Source organism: Electrophorus electricus, chromosome 2 (genome assembly GCF_041902795.1).
Source record: "Electrophorus electricus isolate QZ-2024a chromosome 2, ASM4190279v1, whole genome shotgun sequence".
Taxonomy (NCBI): domain Eukaryota; kingdom Metazoa; phylum Chordata; class Actinopteri; order Gymnotiformes; family Gymnotidae; genus Electrophorus; species Electrophorus electricus.
Window position 1 is genome coordinate 34,488,557 of NC_137498.1, and position 16,809 is coordinate 34,505,365.

The 16,809-nt window shown below is 41.2% G+C and overlaps 1 protein-coding gene across 8 annotated transcripts in view; it reads left to right on the plus strand.

The window, feature by feature from the left end:
* The window catches only part of csmd3b (CUB and Sushi multiple domains 3b), a 313,453-nt gene that overhangs the window by 263,075 nt on the left and 33,569 nt on the right, over positions 1-16,809 (plus strand). For 6 of the 8 annotated variants that reach the window (XM_027011676.3, XM_081700305.1, XM_081700321.1 and 3 more), the window contains 10 exons: positions 1,283-1,363; positions 2,252-2,365; positions 3,104-3,292; positions 4,141-4,299; positions 9,797-9,985; positions 11,530-11,715; positions 12,340-12,534; positions 12,837-13,010; positions 13,476-13,649; positions 16,116-16,289. In XM_027011676.3, the coding sequence (XP_026867477.2) occupies positions 1,283-1,363; positions 2,252-2,365; positions 3,104-3,292; positions 4,141-4,299; positions 9,797-9,985; positions 11,530-11,715; positions 12,340-12,534; positions 12,837-13,010; positions 13,476-13,649; positions 16,116-16,289 (1,635 nt within the window). The remainder of the gene's footprint in view (positions 1-1,282; positions 1,364-2,251; positions 2,366-3,103; positions 3,293-4,140; positions 4,300-9,796; positions 9,986-11,529; positions 11,716-12,339; positions 12,535-12,836; positions 13,011-13,475; positions 13,650-16,115; positions 16,290-16,809) is intronic. The other 2 variants (XM_027011678.3, XM_035529343.2) reach the window with 1 other exon arrangement.

The following is a 16,809-nucleotide window of genomic DNA, read 5'->3' on the forward strand; positions in this document are numbered from 1 at the left end:
ATATCCTCCGCTTGAGCCTGTGGAGTGCCACCTTAATCAGCCCGATACTTCCAGTGTTGCATCTTCACACAGAAGCTCATCTGGTCTGCTTCAGGGTCCTGACCATGTGGTCCATTAACACCAGAATGATTAACACTCCAAATTATGCAGGGCAATGTTTATTGTAATTAACATCAGCACTGGCTCTTATCTGTATATACCATGCAAGAAATTATGTTGTAGTAATTGCAACATTGACCTACTGGTCATAGATTTTTCAAGAATAAAAGTTGAATTACTTCTGTCCTTAGAAAGTGAATTGCCCATCATGTCATTCAATGCTTATTTTGTGCATTTAGCTATTGCGATATTTATAACAAGACTTAGAATACCTCTTTTATTCAGTATCTAGTTGGTACTGAATGTTTGGTGCAACTTCTGTTCCAATCCCAGAACTAAATGTTTATTTAATGCAAAAGCAATCAAGGGAGTAAAGTGGCTTCTCCCTAAGAATGAGAAGCTTGCAGGAAGCAGGATACACAAGTCACTTCACCCATGATTCTGCAGCACCTTAGTTGGAGATAGTGTCTACAGAGAGAGAGGGAGCCAAACATTAGCACCTCACTGTTCCCCAATCACTTTCTTTGGAGAAACTGGCCATGTTCTAATGCAGATTTTGAGGAGAGGTGAGTGAAAAGATGTGTGTCATCAGTAGGGGCCAAGCACTGAGGATTATCCCTCCCTGCCTACTTCTCGTGTGGCTGGGCCAGGCTGGTGCAGCTGGCGGTTGTGCTAGCCAGTACACCTGCTGGACTGGGCCTGCATGTGGGAGATGTTAGCGGCTGCTGGGGTGTGTAGTGGAAGTGCTGGGAGCTGGCTGTGGTCAGCCCCTGCCTGCAGAGGCCTTATATAGTAGTCCTTCTAGTCCTCGTGGTGTCACTGTATTTAATCACATCATTAGCTGCCTCTGCAGGGCCTCCTGTCATTAGCTCTACCTCAGTGCCAGCTCAGCGTAGCCCCCAGTTTCACCTTGTATGACCCCCTCATGCAAATGACCAGCCAAGGGAGATATGCCTGCCATAGGTGGCAGGCATATTTCTGTAGGACTGTTTGGTCTTGTCATTTTTAACTCCTTCTGTTCCTTCACTGGCCATTTCTCTTCTCTCTATCTTTTTTGGAAATTGGGATAAATAAATAGTTAATTGTATGATTTTACAAGTAAAGCTGTCGAGTATCATAGCATGTGCTGAGTAGATAAAAGTAGATAAAAAATTCTAATGCCTCCTCTTCTCTTCACAAACAGCTTACCAGTTGCGAGTGTGCCAGCCTCCACCAGAAGTGGCTAATGCAGATGCTCTAATGGAGGATAATGAATTTGAGATCGGTAGGAGTTTTTTCTTTCTTCCACTTCAAACTTTACTGTGGAGAAAAGGCTCATCTAGCACTCAATCCACTTGATCCCAAGGTTGCTTTTTCATAGGAAGCAGGTGAATATAAAAAGCACAAGCAGTCTGTAATTTAGAACTTGCTTTCAACTGACCGGATCTTCTGAGCATTTAAAAACTGTAACACTTTTTCTAATTAATCAATGCTTTATCTTGTTTAACATGATTCTATCGGGTTTCTTGCAAATATAATGCATCTTTGAAGAATGTGTAAAATGACACTTTGAGTTTACTCAGTTTCAAACTTGCTGCCACTACCTTTGTCTGCCTGGTGGGCAGCCCTTGGTCCTGTGGCCTCTACCCTGCCCTCATTGTGTGGAGAAATATTCATAGTGCTGGAGCAGAGCCCCTACAGCAGGCTCGTCTGCACCTCAGAAATATCTAGCCTTGCTTGTGATCTGTGGCATAGAAAGAGGGCCATTACAGTATGTGAGATAAAATCACCTTGCCCATTGTTCAGACAAGGGGGCCGTCCGTGTGCACTTTTCTGCATGGAATCGCACCCATACATCATCCTGCTCGCGCTCGCCAGCTGCCAACTCGGAATTATTTTTAGATTGGATTATATGGATGATGACGGCAATGAAGATGATTCCCAAGCTTCCCTTTAGGATTTCTTGAATGACAGTGCCACTGCATTAGGAAGGTGGACATTGCTGGTTTACAGCTCAATTATCAACTTTTCAACCTTAAACTAATAAATACATATCACATCCATATCAGGGGCATCTGCGTCTATTAAAAGAGTGTGAGTTAGCTGCCCCTCTTAATTAAACAGCCTCTTAATCATCACACATTCTGTCCCACTTTCCCTCACCCTCTCTTAGGTGATATTAGCCGTTATCGCTGCCACCCTGGCTTCACTCTGGTGGGCAGTGAGATTCTTACATGCAGACTGGGTGAGAGGCTGCAAATGGATGGCCCACCTCCTGTATGCCAAGGTAAGCCTTCAAATCACTAGTTGCACCTTCAGGAAAACCAACTTAAGTTCACTCTGTCTCTCCTTCATGGAATGATGAAGACGAGCGTATTATATTGCCTCAAGCCACAGATGTAATTACATATGTGAGAGTCTTACTTCATGGAAAGCTAACCTTTTAGCTTCACTTGTCTAAGATTGGCTGTTGTAGAGAAGTGGTGAACTCCCCAGTGGGCCACAGCTCTGACTTAAAGTCGAACCTGATGAAAGGCTGTCGGCCCTGTCATGTTTTCTCCTCTCTGTTTTGGAGGCACCATACGAAGCAGTTCTTGCTGAGTTTAGAGCCTCAAACAGCTGTTGCCATTAATCTTTTAGAGCCCACTGTGCCTCCCTGGGAGGGAGGCCCTCACTTTGCAAGAGTTTGTCCTCGGCTAAGATTCACAAGAGTGCCTGTGAATGGTGAACTCACTGCACAAGCTCAGTGATTTGTTTTGCCCATTAAAGTAGAATTCCAAAGTGACATAAACAAAGGGAGACAAAGTGAAATGATTTGTATCAAGTGTTGCTAACAGATGGAGGGAAATACACCAGTCACAAAATGTAAGATAAACTCATGTAGACAAATGCTTATTGGACCTTCTCTAGATGCATGTACTCTGGATGGAAAGAGTTTGGTTCAGGTGAGAAATGAGAGCTCTGTCTTGGAGAGTTGGAGAGTGCATATCTGAAAGTGAGTGCTCCTCTTCTGTTGCCATGGCAGTGCAATGTCCTGCTCATGACGTGCGCTTTGACTCGACGGGTGTGATCCTGAGCCCTGGCTATCCAGACAGCTACCCCAACTTACAGATGTGCTCCTGGAGCATCAACTTGGAGAAGGGCTACACCATCACTCTGCACTTTGAGTTCTTTCAGACTGAGAAGGAATATGACATTCTTGAAGTCTATGATGGTAATCCATGCCTTTTAGCACTTCAACGCTAACAGACTTATGTCATACATAACTGCAAAATACATACTTTGCCATACATAACTGCTGGAAAAGTAATCTTATGCTTTTACAGTGGCAAACCTTTAAATAATGATATCAGATGTTGTGGTTTCTAAGGTCAATGTGTGCATTGCAAAAAAAAATTAAGATAGCCCAAGGCAATGCATTTAAAAATAGAGTTTTAACAACTTTTTTAGTTTCCTCAGTTCAGATAAAGAAATCATGTTAAATTTGAACCAGGACTTACCATTCCTATCATCATCATGTTTTGTTTTGTATGGATTGGTGAATGCAGGCAGAATGCAGTATATAGAGGGTTCAAAGAAAGTGTTGTTGTCAAGAACTAGTAGGGGATTTTTTTCAACAGAAATAGCATTCAAGATACTGGTAAATTATGCAGTTGTGTGTATAAACTGTGTGTACATTTATTGAATCTAGCATCTCAGCATCTCTGGTTATCTGTTTTATACTCCACTGAAGTTCCATGTAAAGGCAAAGATAAAACATGAAACATGAAATGATAGTAATCCATTGGGAGATCATATTTCATGCCAGATTATTAGTAGTCATGTTGGACCTTGTTTTTAAGTCTTTTTAGCTTTATCTATACATTTGATCTTGGTCTTATTTTGATTTTCACACTTCAACAAAGTGACTACATAATTTTGTGTCTCAGGCTTTTTCCTTCTCTCTGCCTCCCCCCATCTCGACCCCTCTGCCTCCCCCCACCTCGCCCCCTCTGCCTCCCTCCCGCTCTCTCTGCTCCCCCCACCCCCCAACCTTCTCTCTTTGTCTGTCTTTTTTGTAAGGCCCTACCATTCACAGTCAGACACTGGCCACTCTGAGTGGTGACCTCTCCACCCCTTTCAACATCACTACCACTGGCCACCAGCTTTTGCTGCGCTGGTCAGCTGACCATGGCACCAATAAGAAGGGGTTCCGCATCCGCTATGTCGGTGAGTATCAAAGTATGTATCCATTTAAATCACTTTTTCACTTGCACGTTTCTTTGTGCTCTTCAGTCTGAGCAAGCATGTGGATATAAGCATGGTGTGTGCGTGTGCGTGTGTGTGTGTGTGTGTGTGTGTGTGTGTGTGTGTGTGTGTGCGCGTGTGCGTGCGTGTGTGTGTGCGCGTGTGCATATGTGTGTGTGTGTGCGTGTGCGTGTGTGTGTGCGTGTGCGTGCGTGTGCGCGTGTGCATATGTGTGTGTGTGTGTGTGTGTGTGTGTGTGTGCATATGTGTGTGTGTGTGTGTGTGTGTGTGCATAAATATGCACGCATTTGTGCAGGTGTGTGTTTCTTTCTTTTGAAGTGTGTGAATTTGAATATACTGTAATATATTGCATACACAAACTGTCTTGCCACTTTATTAGGAACACCATAATAATGGACCCCCATTAAGGACCTCCATTAACTCACAGAAAACCCTCTGCTGTCTGTGAGCTCATGCATCAGAAAGGGGTAGATAGTGCTTTCCTCTAAGTGTGTTACTCTACTGATGCTGCATGAAGCTTGATAAGCTGCGGTGACTGGTCGTGTGATGGGAGAATTACCTGATGGATGGAAAATATGGAGAAAAATCGGGGGGGGGGGGAAATATGTTGGAAACATTTCAAGATTTTGGGACATGTTGCAATTGCATAATGTAATTGCTACAGGTTTTCTAGCTGCAAATCTCATGTTCTTCCACATTTCAAAGGTGCTTTTTTAGATTTAGATCTGGCCACTGAAAAGGCCACAGATGTACACATAGTCATGGTTATTGCACCACTTTAAGATGAATTGTGCTGTGGGGCATGACACATTATCATGCTGGAAATAGCCATTGTATGGGTAAATGGACACTCATACTCTGTAGCAACTCTCAAAGAGATTGTGGCATTCAGACGATGCACAACTGGTATTACAGTGCCCAGTGTGTTCCAAGAAATCATTCCCCACACAACTGCACTAGTGCCACCAGCCTGAACCTCTGACGCATGGCATCCATGGATTTATTCTGTTTATGCCAAATTCTGATCCTGCTATCCAAATAATGCAGAGGAAATTGATATTTATCAGTGTAAGCAATGCTTTTCTAATTTACAACTGTTTCAGTGAGTCTGTGACCACTGTAGCCTCAGACTGTCCAGTTTCTATGAGTCTATGCCCACTGTAGTCTCAGACTGCTGTTCTTGGCTGACAGGAATAAAACCTGATGGGATTCTGATGTTGGATCCTATTTGCCTCTAGATTCAGTGTCTTGTAGGTGTGAGATTCTTTATCTACTCAACATGTTTGTAAAGAGTGCTTGTGTGAGTTACCATAACCTTCCTGTCAACTCAAACCAATTTGGATATTCTTCTCTCGATTTCTCTCATCAAAAAGGTGTTTAGCCCACAGACCTGCCATTCACTGGGTGATGTTCACACCATTCTGTGTAAAGAATAAACATGTAAAAATTCCAGGAGAGCTGTAGTTTGTGATCTACTCAAACCAGGCTGCCTGTCACCAATAACCATGCCACTAACAATGTCACCTAGATGACATACTGATGTTTAATGTGAATAACTGAAGTTCTTGACCAGTGACTGCATGAATTCATGCATTTCACTCCTGCCACCTGATTGGATTATTAAATGAAAGAGCAGGTGTGCAGGTGTTCCTATTAAAGTGATCAGTGTGAATCTACTAATATAGAAAGCATATTACTGATGCTGCATACATTGTAACAGGCCCAGTCAAATATGTACAACTCTGAAGGATTTTTCTTTTTTTGCCTTTTGTCATCTTTACCCAAGAGAGCAGGAAAAGTGTGAGCACTCAGCTTTAAAATGTCAGAGTATGGTTCCGCTGTGTGATATAAATGGCCTTGCCAGTCTGGGGTGTATGCTGCTCACACTCCGGCAGCCATCACGGTGATGCAAGTGATGGGGGCATGGCTCATTCGCCAAGCACAGCTCTGTATTAATGTTACTACAGATGCCACTCGAGATGTCACTAAGAGCCTAGGGAGTCCAAACACACACATTACTCTCTTTTTTCACTCCTTATCATATTTCCTCCCTCTCCTAATATGTATGTATGTGCACATGCATGGGTCGTTGTGTAGCTGTGTATGTGGCTGTGTGTGCATCTGAGTGTGTGCCTGTGTGTGTGTGTGTTTGCCTGAGGTGAGTGTTCTTTCATGTATATGCGTAAGAGTGTGAATATGACAGTGTTGACTCTGTGTATCTTTGTGTAAAGAGGGTGTGGATCTGTTGGGCCTCTATAGAATAGAATGAGAGTGGACCCAGCAAACTGAGAAGTCTTTGGTCACTTCATAGAGAGGATGTCTCTAGTGACCTACTTGCTCTCCCAGAGTGGAAAGAGCCTGTTATATTGGATCTCTTCAGGGGACTGGGACAGAACCTTGTGATATATTGGTGAATCTAATAATATTATTATATTTTTTATGAAGAGTTATTATTACTGGGTTGGGTTATTGCTCTCAATGTTTTTCAGACCCACACACCCTCACACCCACACACCCACACACACACACACCCACACACACACACACACACACACACACACACACATATATATATATAGATAGATAGATAGATAGATAGATAGATAGATAGATAGATAGATAGATAGATAGATAGATAGATAGATAGATAGATAGATAGATAGATAGATAGATAGATAGATAGATAGATAGATAGATAGATAGATATAATATACTGGTTCAAGATTTGATTAAAGGAGAAGCATGTCAGTATGTGTGTATAAACTCAAATGGGGTTGGAGGGCAGGAAGAAATCCAAGTGTTACATAATATTACACAACAAGTGTTACATAACATGTTATTAGACCAAAAGCAACATATTTCCCTTTTACAGTGTCATCAGGATGCTAATAGCAATGATGTTGGAAAATGATGAGGCTGAGTTAAGATTAAGTTACTTCTCCAATAATCTTGTCCATATGTTTCATATGAACTGAATAATTTAATGATGAATATGGATGATTTGCCATAGTCCGTTATGGCTAATAGAGCATTGAAATCCAGTGTGAATTGAACAGTAAAGTCTCTGAAGAGGAATTTAACCAATGGATCCCCAGGCATTCTGTCACTGGACAGCAGTAAATTAGTGTTCACATGGCATTATCACTGTTGTAGAGCCCTCAGAAAAAGAACCTGAATGTAAATCCTGTTTTGAATAAATCCTAAATTTTTGTAACAAAATAATAGAAATTACTGAACTGAATTATCAGAAGACGAATATCTAATACAGATTAAGACAGGATAAATATTTTGAGAGTTAAGCTCAAAAGGAACACATCACTAGTAAAGTGATGAACAACAGCGTCTACCTGCCTTACAAAGGTCAAATATCAAAATAATAACTACGAAACCTTGAACACAAATAATAACTAAACTAAGAATCTCTAAAAACAAATCAAGTACTTTTATCCTTGTTCAGTTTACAAAGGATTAAATGTTCTCCGACAATGACAAATAATGGCCTGCTTAGTTTTCTTTCTTTTCTTTCTTTGTGTGTGTGTGTGTGTGTGTGTGTGTGTGTGTGTGCGTGTGTGTGTGTGTGTGTGTGTGTAATTTATTTATTTAAGGGCTCATTTCATTTCTGAGCTTTTTAATGAAATAATAAGTACTATCATGATATCAATAGCCTTTATAGAGAATAACAGTATCATATAACATGGAGTACAGAAGCAATAGACACATTAATTCTTCAGCAGAGACTGTGTCTTGAGGTTTAAGTGAAGATAATCTTAGAAGTTTCTGAGAGTCTTTGGAGTAAATCTTTGAAGTGTTCTGATTTCCCTTCAACAGCTCCCACCAACACATCACCACTGCCTTCCCATCTCTCTCTCTCTTCTCTCTGTCTCAAACACACACACACACACACACACACACACGCACACACACACGTGCAGACAGAGCTAAACAGTTCCACACTGCCTTTCCTTTAAGGCAAACTGTTTCCCTTCAGGACTGCAGTATCTGTTCTGTGCAGTACTCTCACTCAGCAGTAACACTTCCAGTTCTGCTCTATCTGAGATTAAGGCCTCTCCTCCTAGGTGAACTTCAGTTCTGCACAAATTTGTCTGGAGGGGGAGTCAGGGAGCAGAGAGAAGCACATCCTCATTCTGTCTGAAAATAGTTCCACTTGCTTCTTTTCTGCTTGAGTTATGCATCCTGATCGATTAAAGCAGGGGAATCATGTCAGTCCAGGTGTTTGAGCGTCCAATAAAACTCAAATGCAGCATGAGCAAATGTAGCATGATGACACCTTAACTATGCTGTTTGTGAACACTAGCCTGTCATTGGTGGTTGTTGTGGGTGATGGATGGCTCCTTCATTGTAATACAATCTCAAAAGCAAATGATCTCTTTAACATGGTAATGTAGAGTCTCAATTCGAAGGACAAGCATCAATTTTAATTCTTCCCAAGTTCTCTTGTGGTTCTTTACACCAAGAAACACTAGATTATTCCAAGCTCATTCAATCTCAGGAGCCCTCTGTGCTTATCCAAACTTCTAGTTAATGTTTCCATGCTTCACTTTTGATTATAATTGTGTGATTGTGTGATTTTGTGTGTGTGTGTGTGAGAGAGAGAGAGAGAGAGAGAGAGAGAGAGAGCGAGCAAGAGAGAGAATGTATGCCTTGCATGCCAGCAAAAGAGTTAAGTGAAATGAATGTGCTTGTTTAAAAGTAAGGTAAGCACAAGAAGTGCTTGCATTATTCCTGCAAATTAAAGTGAATCTGACTAAATCGGAACTGCATGTTATCAAATGGGAGTTGTTTCAGATAATACCAAATTATATTTGATCTTTTTAACCTTGACATGATAGATTATATTTTTGTAATTTGCTAAAAACATAAAAAATGCTCTTATAACAGTATCTCAGCTTTTAGTGAATGTTAAACACAATAGCATTTTAGTAAATTACACTAAACAAAGAAGATTATAGTGCTAGCAGTTTTTTTCTTTGATTCATTGTTTTTGCTTCAAGTAATTGAAGCACTACCACCATGCCTTCAGTTGTGTTAATCTTGTCACACTGATTACTTTGGGATGCCTAAATCAATTTCACACTAAATAAAACCCAATCATTTTCCATGCTAATAAAATTCTAAATTCCCTTTACTGACTGTTAGGGACATAATAACATCCCTTAAGGCCATTAAAATATTTTGCAATAATATACCATAACTGGATTCCTTAATATTTGAATCTGAGACTTTTCTACACTGGCCTAAAAAACAAGTACTTTGAACATTAGCCACACTCACAAGCCACCATACTTTAATAGTATCCACAGTTCACTAACTGCTTCCTGAGTGGTCAAGCCAAGCAATGGCTCCCCAGGACATGGCCGAAGGCATGCAGAAGTGACCCAGGTAAGGGGCGTTGCTCTAGGTGTTGATGAAAGAGGTGATGGGGCTTGCTCTGTGTCTGTCCTCTGTGCAGCCCTGTACTGCAGCACCCCAGACTCTCCCCTCCACGGCTCCATCAGCAGTCAGACTGGAGGTCACATCAACAGCCTGGTGCGCTGGGCCTGCGACCGGGGCTACCGCCTCATTGGCAAGAGCACTGCTGTGTGCAAGAAAACCCTTTATGGCTTCTACGACTGGGATGTACCAGTACCCGCCTGCCAAGGTAAGAACGAAGAGGCTAGGCTAGTGATGATGATGATGATGATGATGATGATGATGATGATGATGATGATGATGATAATGACGATAGTGGTGTGTTCTCTTGTATGGGCATAACATCTTATGCAAGCTCTTAAAAAACCACCAGGCTTATTAATGGTTTTAAGTAAAGTATTACCTTTTAGGCTATTCTTTGTGGATTTAAGATTAAGGCTAGAGGCTGAAATCATTCAATTTACCATTTTCATATTAATATTAATGTAAAAAAAAAATATCTCAGTTTCCCTGATTTTAGCATTAGAAAAACTTGCACCAGAAATTGCAAAGAACAAGATGAACTGAAATGGGGTTGTGAGGTATGGATAGCCCTAATTACACCAATCTTTGGTGTTCTACAGGGCAGTTTAATGGCACCAGGTGTTAATTCAGTGCTAGATGATGCACAATAATTCCCCAATCACAGCTTCAAGGAACTTCTTTTCCACGAATGTGTAATCCATTTTTACTGTCAGTGAAGGGAATGTGGTAACTGCTCACGCTGTTCTCTCCCTGATGCTGTTTATTCATGATGAATTTGATTTGCTGTATCAGAGCCTAAACACCAGAGTTCTCATCGCCATCTGTGTTTCATTCCTACCGCATAACTTCTGTGCTCAGGTCATGCTTTCTGAGCGCCTCCAGCTAAGCCTGCCTATGAGCCTTACCCTCAGTGCCACATCCTTCTGTGGGCAGTAGTGGTGGAAGCAGCCCTACCCCGCCCTCTCCGAGACTACAGCACTACATGCTGCTAATTTTAAGTGATACTTAAATGACACTGTGAGCTTCCAAAGTGTCCCAATCACTTTGCATTTGTATTTTTTCTCAGGAACTACAAACAGGCCTCTCCCCTTGTCATCATCAAAGTGTGTTGGCCCATGAGAGAGTCTTTGATTTGTGTTCATTTGCGTCAGGTGGAATATGACTGTGTTTTCCATAACACTGAAGAAAGGTGGGAGGTTTGAGTTGTGAACATGCTTGGATGTTGATGATTGCTTTCAGACTCTTTTAGGGGGCTTGAGCTTAACCTAGGGAGTTTATCCCTAGAACATGTTTCATATTTCATTGTTGAACCAAACTATGATGTTCTCTGTGTTTCTGTGATACTTATATAAATGGAGAAAGGACATAGAATAAGACTTTCCATTTACTGGTTGGTTTGACAAGGCCTTGACAATGACACAGTGAAAGAAACAGGTTTAACTATGGTTTCCAGTAAACTTCTAACCTCCTCTTAGATTTTCGAATGCAATTTACTGTATGATTTTTGGATTATTCTCTTAAATGTAGTATTGACCTTTCACAGAGGTTATTGTACATGTGCACATGCAACAAAATGTTACACATTACCCATTAAAAAGCAACCGCACAGCTAATGAACTACTGGTGAGTAGTTCATGTTCCAGTGGTGCAGCAGCCAAATGTTCTAATGTCATGGCATTTTACTTCAGCTTGAGCATACTTTTCATAAGAGCTGAACATTTCAAGGCCCCCTTCTCTCCCTCCTCCTAGCTGTGTCCTGTGGGGTGCCCAAGGCTCCTGCCAATGGGGGTGTGCTAGCAGTGGACTACTCATTGGGAACCCGAGTGACCTACTTCTGTAATGATGGCTACCGGCTGTCCTCCAAGGAGTTGACCAGTGCCGTGTGTCAACCTGATGGCACCTGGAGTAACCACAACAAAATTCCCCGGTGCTCAGGTACAAGTCCTTTCCTCACTTAACCACACAGGCTCAGATTCTGTTCAGAATGCATTCCCAAGCTACTGCCATACACACACAGAGCCTCAGTAATGTGACCTCTAATTTATTTATGAGCAGAATATGTTCTCAGAGCCAAAACATTAAGTTATTATCCATTAAAGACTGGGCACAAATGTCTTGGCCACTTTACAAAACTATGCAAAATATGAGCACTGGTTTTTAAAATGTAGAGAACAGCATTGGAAGGTTTTATGATTTTAGTGCTCAGTTATGAACAGCATGCAGACTATGTTTGTAGTGATTGACTATTAGTTCATGCCAGTACCTACTTAAAAAGCATTTTAATAAGAATTCCTTTCAACATTGTTGTTGTTCATTCAGCTCTTATTATGTGGACAAAATAGCTATGAGCCAAAGGTTAATTTTACCATAAACTTCATAATTAGCATTAATTATCTACAATTACTGTCCAGGCCTACCATATGTTGTGTTTTTGTGCCAACAATAAATGTATAGAAATTAAGTAAATCATAAATAGACAGTAAAGAGTTGTTTTGTTGTTGTTTGTTTGTCTTTTGCTTATTTATTTTCTAATTTTGGTATGTGTGTGTGTGTTCTCAGTTGTTGTGTGCCCCAGCATTGGATCTTTTTCTCTGGAACATGGACGGTGGCGGATTGTCAATGGTTCCCATTATGAGTACAGGACTAAAATCATTTTTACCTGTGACCCTGGCTATTACCGTCTTGGACCTGCACACATCCAGTGCATGGCCAATGGAGTATGGAGCTGGAGAAATGAGAGACCCCACTGTCAGAGTAAGAGACAGTCACAACTACTAACCAGCTATATACATGTTACCTTTATTTTAACAAATTCTTATTAGTAAGAGTGGCATGAGTAGACTCACAAATTACTATCAGTCTTCATTTTGACATGTTGAACACATCACAAACAGCTAATGGGGTTTTTTCTATGCCATGAATTGAAATATAATTGATCCCTTTCCTACTTGATTTAGGTTTTGATAACCATGCTGGTACACTTGTATCAACATGTCCAAAGTTATGCATAACCCTTTTTTCTCACTGCACCTTGTATCCTCCCCTTCTCTTCTTAGTTATCTCATGTGGGGAGCTCCCCACACCTGCCAATGGGAAGAAGATTGGGACACAGACCACCTTTGGGGCCACAGCCATCTTTATATGTGATGCTGGCTACATGCTGGTGGGCTCCACTGTGAGGGAGTGCCTGTCTTCTGGTTTGTGGAGCGGAACTGAGACACGTTGTCTAGGTAGACATGTTCACTCACATTCTACACTTCTGCTTTCTCCCAAAAACTCATTGCTGCTCCTGGGCGCATGTGGGTCAAAATCCTGCACTCCAGTCACTTTAAACCGCTCACTTGCCTTCGCCAAGAGGAACTACCAATAATCCCTTTGACATTGAAAATGCTAGTGTAACATGGTTCATCACAGATGGAAGTCCATTCTAGTGCCAAATGATGAACAGCCATTTTACCTAAGCTTCTTCTAAATGGGTCGTCTTTAGAGCACCAGCTTGTCCAAATGCATTTACAGAGATGACTGTGTCAACTAGGTAAATGTGCCTGCCATTAAAATAAACATATATACACTCTCTGTAAAAATGTGTATCCTTAATATTTCAGCATTGTCTCACCATGTTTTCCTGATTAATTAAACAGCAGCTCCAGTTTCTCTTCAATTATTCTTTTCGACCATCCTGTCTCTCTCTTTAGCGGGCCACTGTGGGCTGCCTGAGCAGATTGTCAATGGTCAGGTGATCGGAGAGAACTTTGGCTATCGGGACACAGTGGTGTACCAGTGCGCCCCAGGCTTCCGCCTCATTGGTTCCTCTGTGCGCATCTGCCAGCAAGACCACAACTGGTCCGGACAGTTGCCCATCTGCATCCGTAAGTCTGTGTCACGTTTTCCAGAAAAAGCAGCGTGATAGTTTTGCTAGAGCCTCTGACTGTCAGGAACACGGTGTTGGAGGAGCATGAGGTAGATGCTGTAAATGTTGCAGAATACAGTGGTAGAATCTCCCAGAAAACTGCAAAGCTTTGTAAATGATTAAAAAGAGACAATTTACCGCTTCCTGGGAAAACATATGAACAACTGTCCAGGCATAAGAAATACATTTTTTGGGAACTTTAGTCATCCTCAGTTAGTGTAAAGCAAGAAAGCTGTGGCATGCCTGCACCAACCTTCATCAAACCTTTCTCAAGTTAAAGTGTTGTGCAGCTGGTGGAGTGGAGGCCAAATCACATATGTTTGTTTAAGCCATTGCTACTGATCCTCAGATGAAGAGCTGTCACTGTGTTGCATTCAGCCTGGTGACAAATGTGTGCAAAGGAGCCTGTATCACGTGACCATGTTAATGGCACCTGAGGAGAGGGGCTTCTGCAGAGCGCTCCTCTAAGGACACTAGCATTTGAAGAGTTCACTAAAGCACAAGGAATAAAAGAGCCTTCTCATTCTCAAGGGACATTTTTAATTAACAAGTCATTCTCAGGCTCCAGTGCAGAGTGCCACAATGAGCATGCACTTTCATCGTTAACATTTGTGTTCAAAACTTTACCTAGTAAAGGCTACAAATGATGGAAGTGAGCTGATTGAGAGAGTTGGCTTGTTGTTGAAGTTCAGAGTGAATGCATTGTTGAAGTTAAATTGTGCACGCATTGTAGCCTGACATATATTAAGGAATGCAAATTAATATTTCAAATATCAGTGTAATTTTTATGTGGATAAATGTGGTATGTTTTCATTATGTTTTAAGCAAATCTTGCATTTATTTTGCACCATCATCACAAATATTATTAGCTCTGCTTTGGCTTGGTTTCTTTGATTTGAAATAAGTGTAGATTGAGTCATTTTTTGCCTTAATATACAGCATTTTAATAAAGGTAAATGAAAAGAAAATTCTGTTAAGATGTTGAGCAGCATTTGCAAAGCTTTGTTTTGGCAAAACCAAAACTAAATTGATGTATGTGATGCAGTGATGCAGCAACTAAGCAGTTTCTTACTTTAGGTGAGATTTCTTACTACGGACCTGAATAGGACAGATGTTCCAATAGTGCTTCCTGATCTGACCTTTCAGCAGATCTCAGAGTGCTACTGTTTTACTGTTTGTTACCTCATCCTTTATCTTACATATTAAGCTTGCTGCAATTTCCCTGGAATTACCTATTTCTTTAGTGAACAACAAGTAGTAATTACTAGCATGAGAGAGAGAATATGAAAGTGAGCAGGGGAGAGGGTGGGTTTTCAGCTATTTTAGCACGCAGTGATTTGGTTTGAAATTTTGGGCTATGGAAGGTGCTCAAATGAAGGGGAAATTGCCTTCGCGTAAAGAGAAACAAATTACATCTGTAATTATGCAAATGAACTGGCGTTGTTTATGAGAGTAGGAGAGAAGCGTGATGGGGAACAAAATGTGCTTGAGCCTTGAAGAGGAATTCTGAAAGAAGACTCCATTCTCATATAAGGCCATCTGCAGCCATATGGGTAAAAATAGGTGGCTTAGTAATAACCATACAGCAATAATAAATATAAATCTGCCATACAAGACTAGCACCTTGGAACACTGATTGTTGCCTTAACATTGCAGTCCACAAAACTCCACAAGACAAGATCTATCTCCTTTAAATGTAGTGTGTAAGTTTTGTATCCAATCAAAATGTGTCTTGGATTTGTTTATACTGTATGCACACAAGCACAAGGCTAATTAGAGTGTCAAGCCAACCTTGACATGGGCGTGACATCTCGCCCGAAGGCATGGCTATGCAGCTAACCAACAGTGTGTGTGAACGGCCCATTTACAGTGCATACACCCGCCAGCACCATGCAGTTAACCACCCGTTCAGCTTCACTCAGCAGACGCCTGCAGTTGAGCACAAATAAAATGGCTTGGCCCATTGGCAAGAAAATAAAAGCTGAATGAAGGCATATTTGCGATTAAGCATTTAATGTACAGATGGCTTGTCATTACTGTCAGCAGGGAGACCTATATATCCAAAGTGCTTTTAGCATCTTGCAGAGATCTGTTGATGTACACAGGATTTAAGCTTCATATTAGATATTTATGCAAAAGCACAAAGCACCTGGCTTTGATGTTCTTCATTTTAATAGTGTTATAGTAATGTTAGATGACTCATTATATGTTAGTTGACATTAGATGACTCGATACATACATTTATTTACCATAATGTAGTATTAGGACTAGTTTCTAAACCAAAGAATTCATCCCAGAAATGGGCTTTTAGTTGACAGGTCTCTGTTTAGATTGCTACTTTAGCATTGACAAGACACGACCCTATCCTATCAAGTTGCTATGCTAATAGGTTCTGCCATTTTAAAACTGTCCCCCTGTTGTTCAGCCATCAGCTGCGGACACCCAGGCAGCCCCATCTATGGACGCACTGTGGGCAATGGCTTCAACCTTAACGATGTGGTGAGCTTCTCCTGCAACACAGGCTATGTGATGGAGGGCCCGGGGCGGGCCCACTGCCAAGCCACCCGCCAGTGGAGTCAGCCACCACCAACATGTAAAGGTGGGGAAAAAAGTTAAGTCGATTATTCACACTGAGTTTTGGCTGAGCCACCGCCTGCCAAAAAAAAAAAAAACATGCTGCAGTGCACTCTGGGTAAGTTGGAGCAGCCTATGTTGCTCTTGCTAGTGCTGCATTATACCATTTGATGTTTGACATTATATGTTCAAGAACTAAAGTATGCCAGATGTTTTATTTGCATGAGGGGGCACTGAGGAGGCTACTGAATTTTTTAACCTAATCTCTATCTGCTGCATCTGTAGCCTGTGATCAATTACCATGGAAATAATTTCAATGCATTTTCATGTATTTGCAATAGAACAGAAAAGCCCATTGACATGAAACACACTTCTTATTGATGCCTGAGGGCTGTTGTTGACCACTGTCTTAAGACGTATCCATAGGCTTCCATGTGTGCTTCCTGCTTTCTTGACATGACTTTGTGTTATGTCAGTAAGTGTTAACCTTATCTATTATAGCAAACAACTATTCCTTCTATCTTAAGAAACACAATGTAATGTAA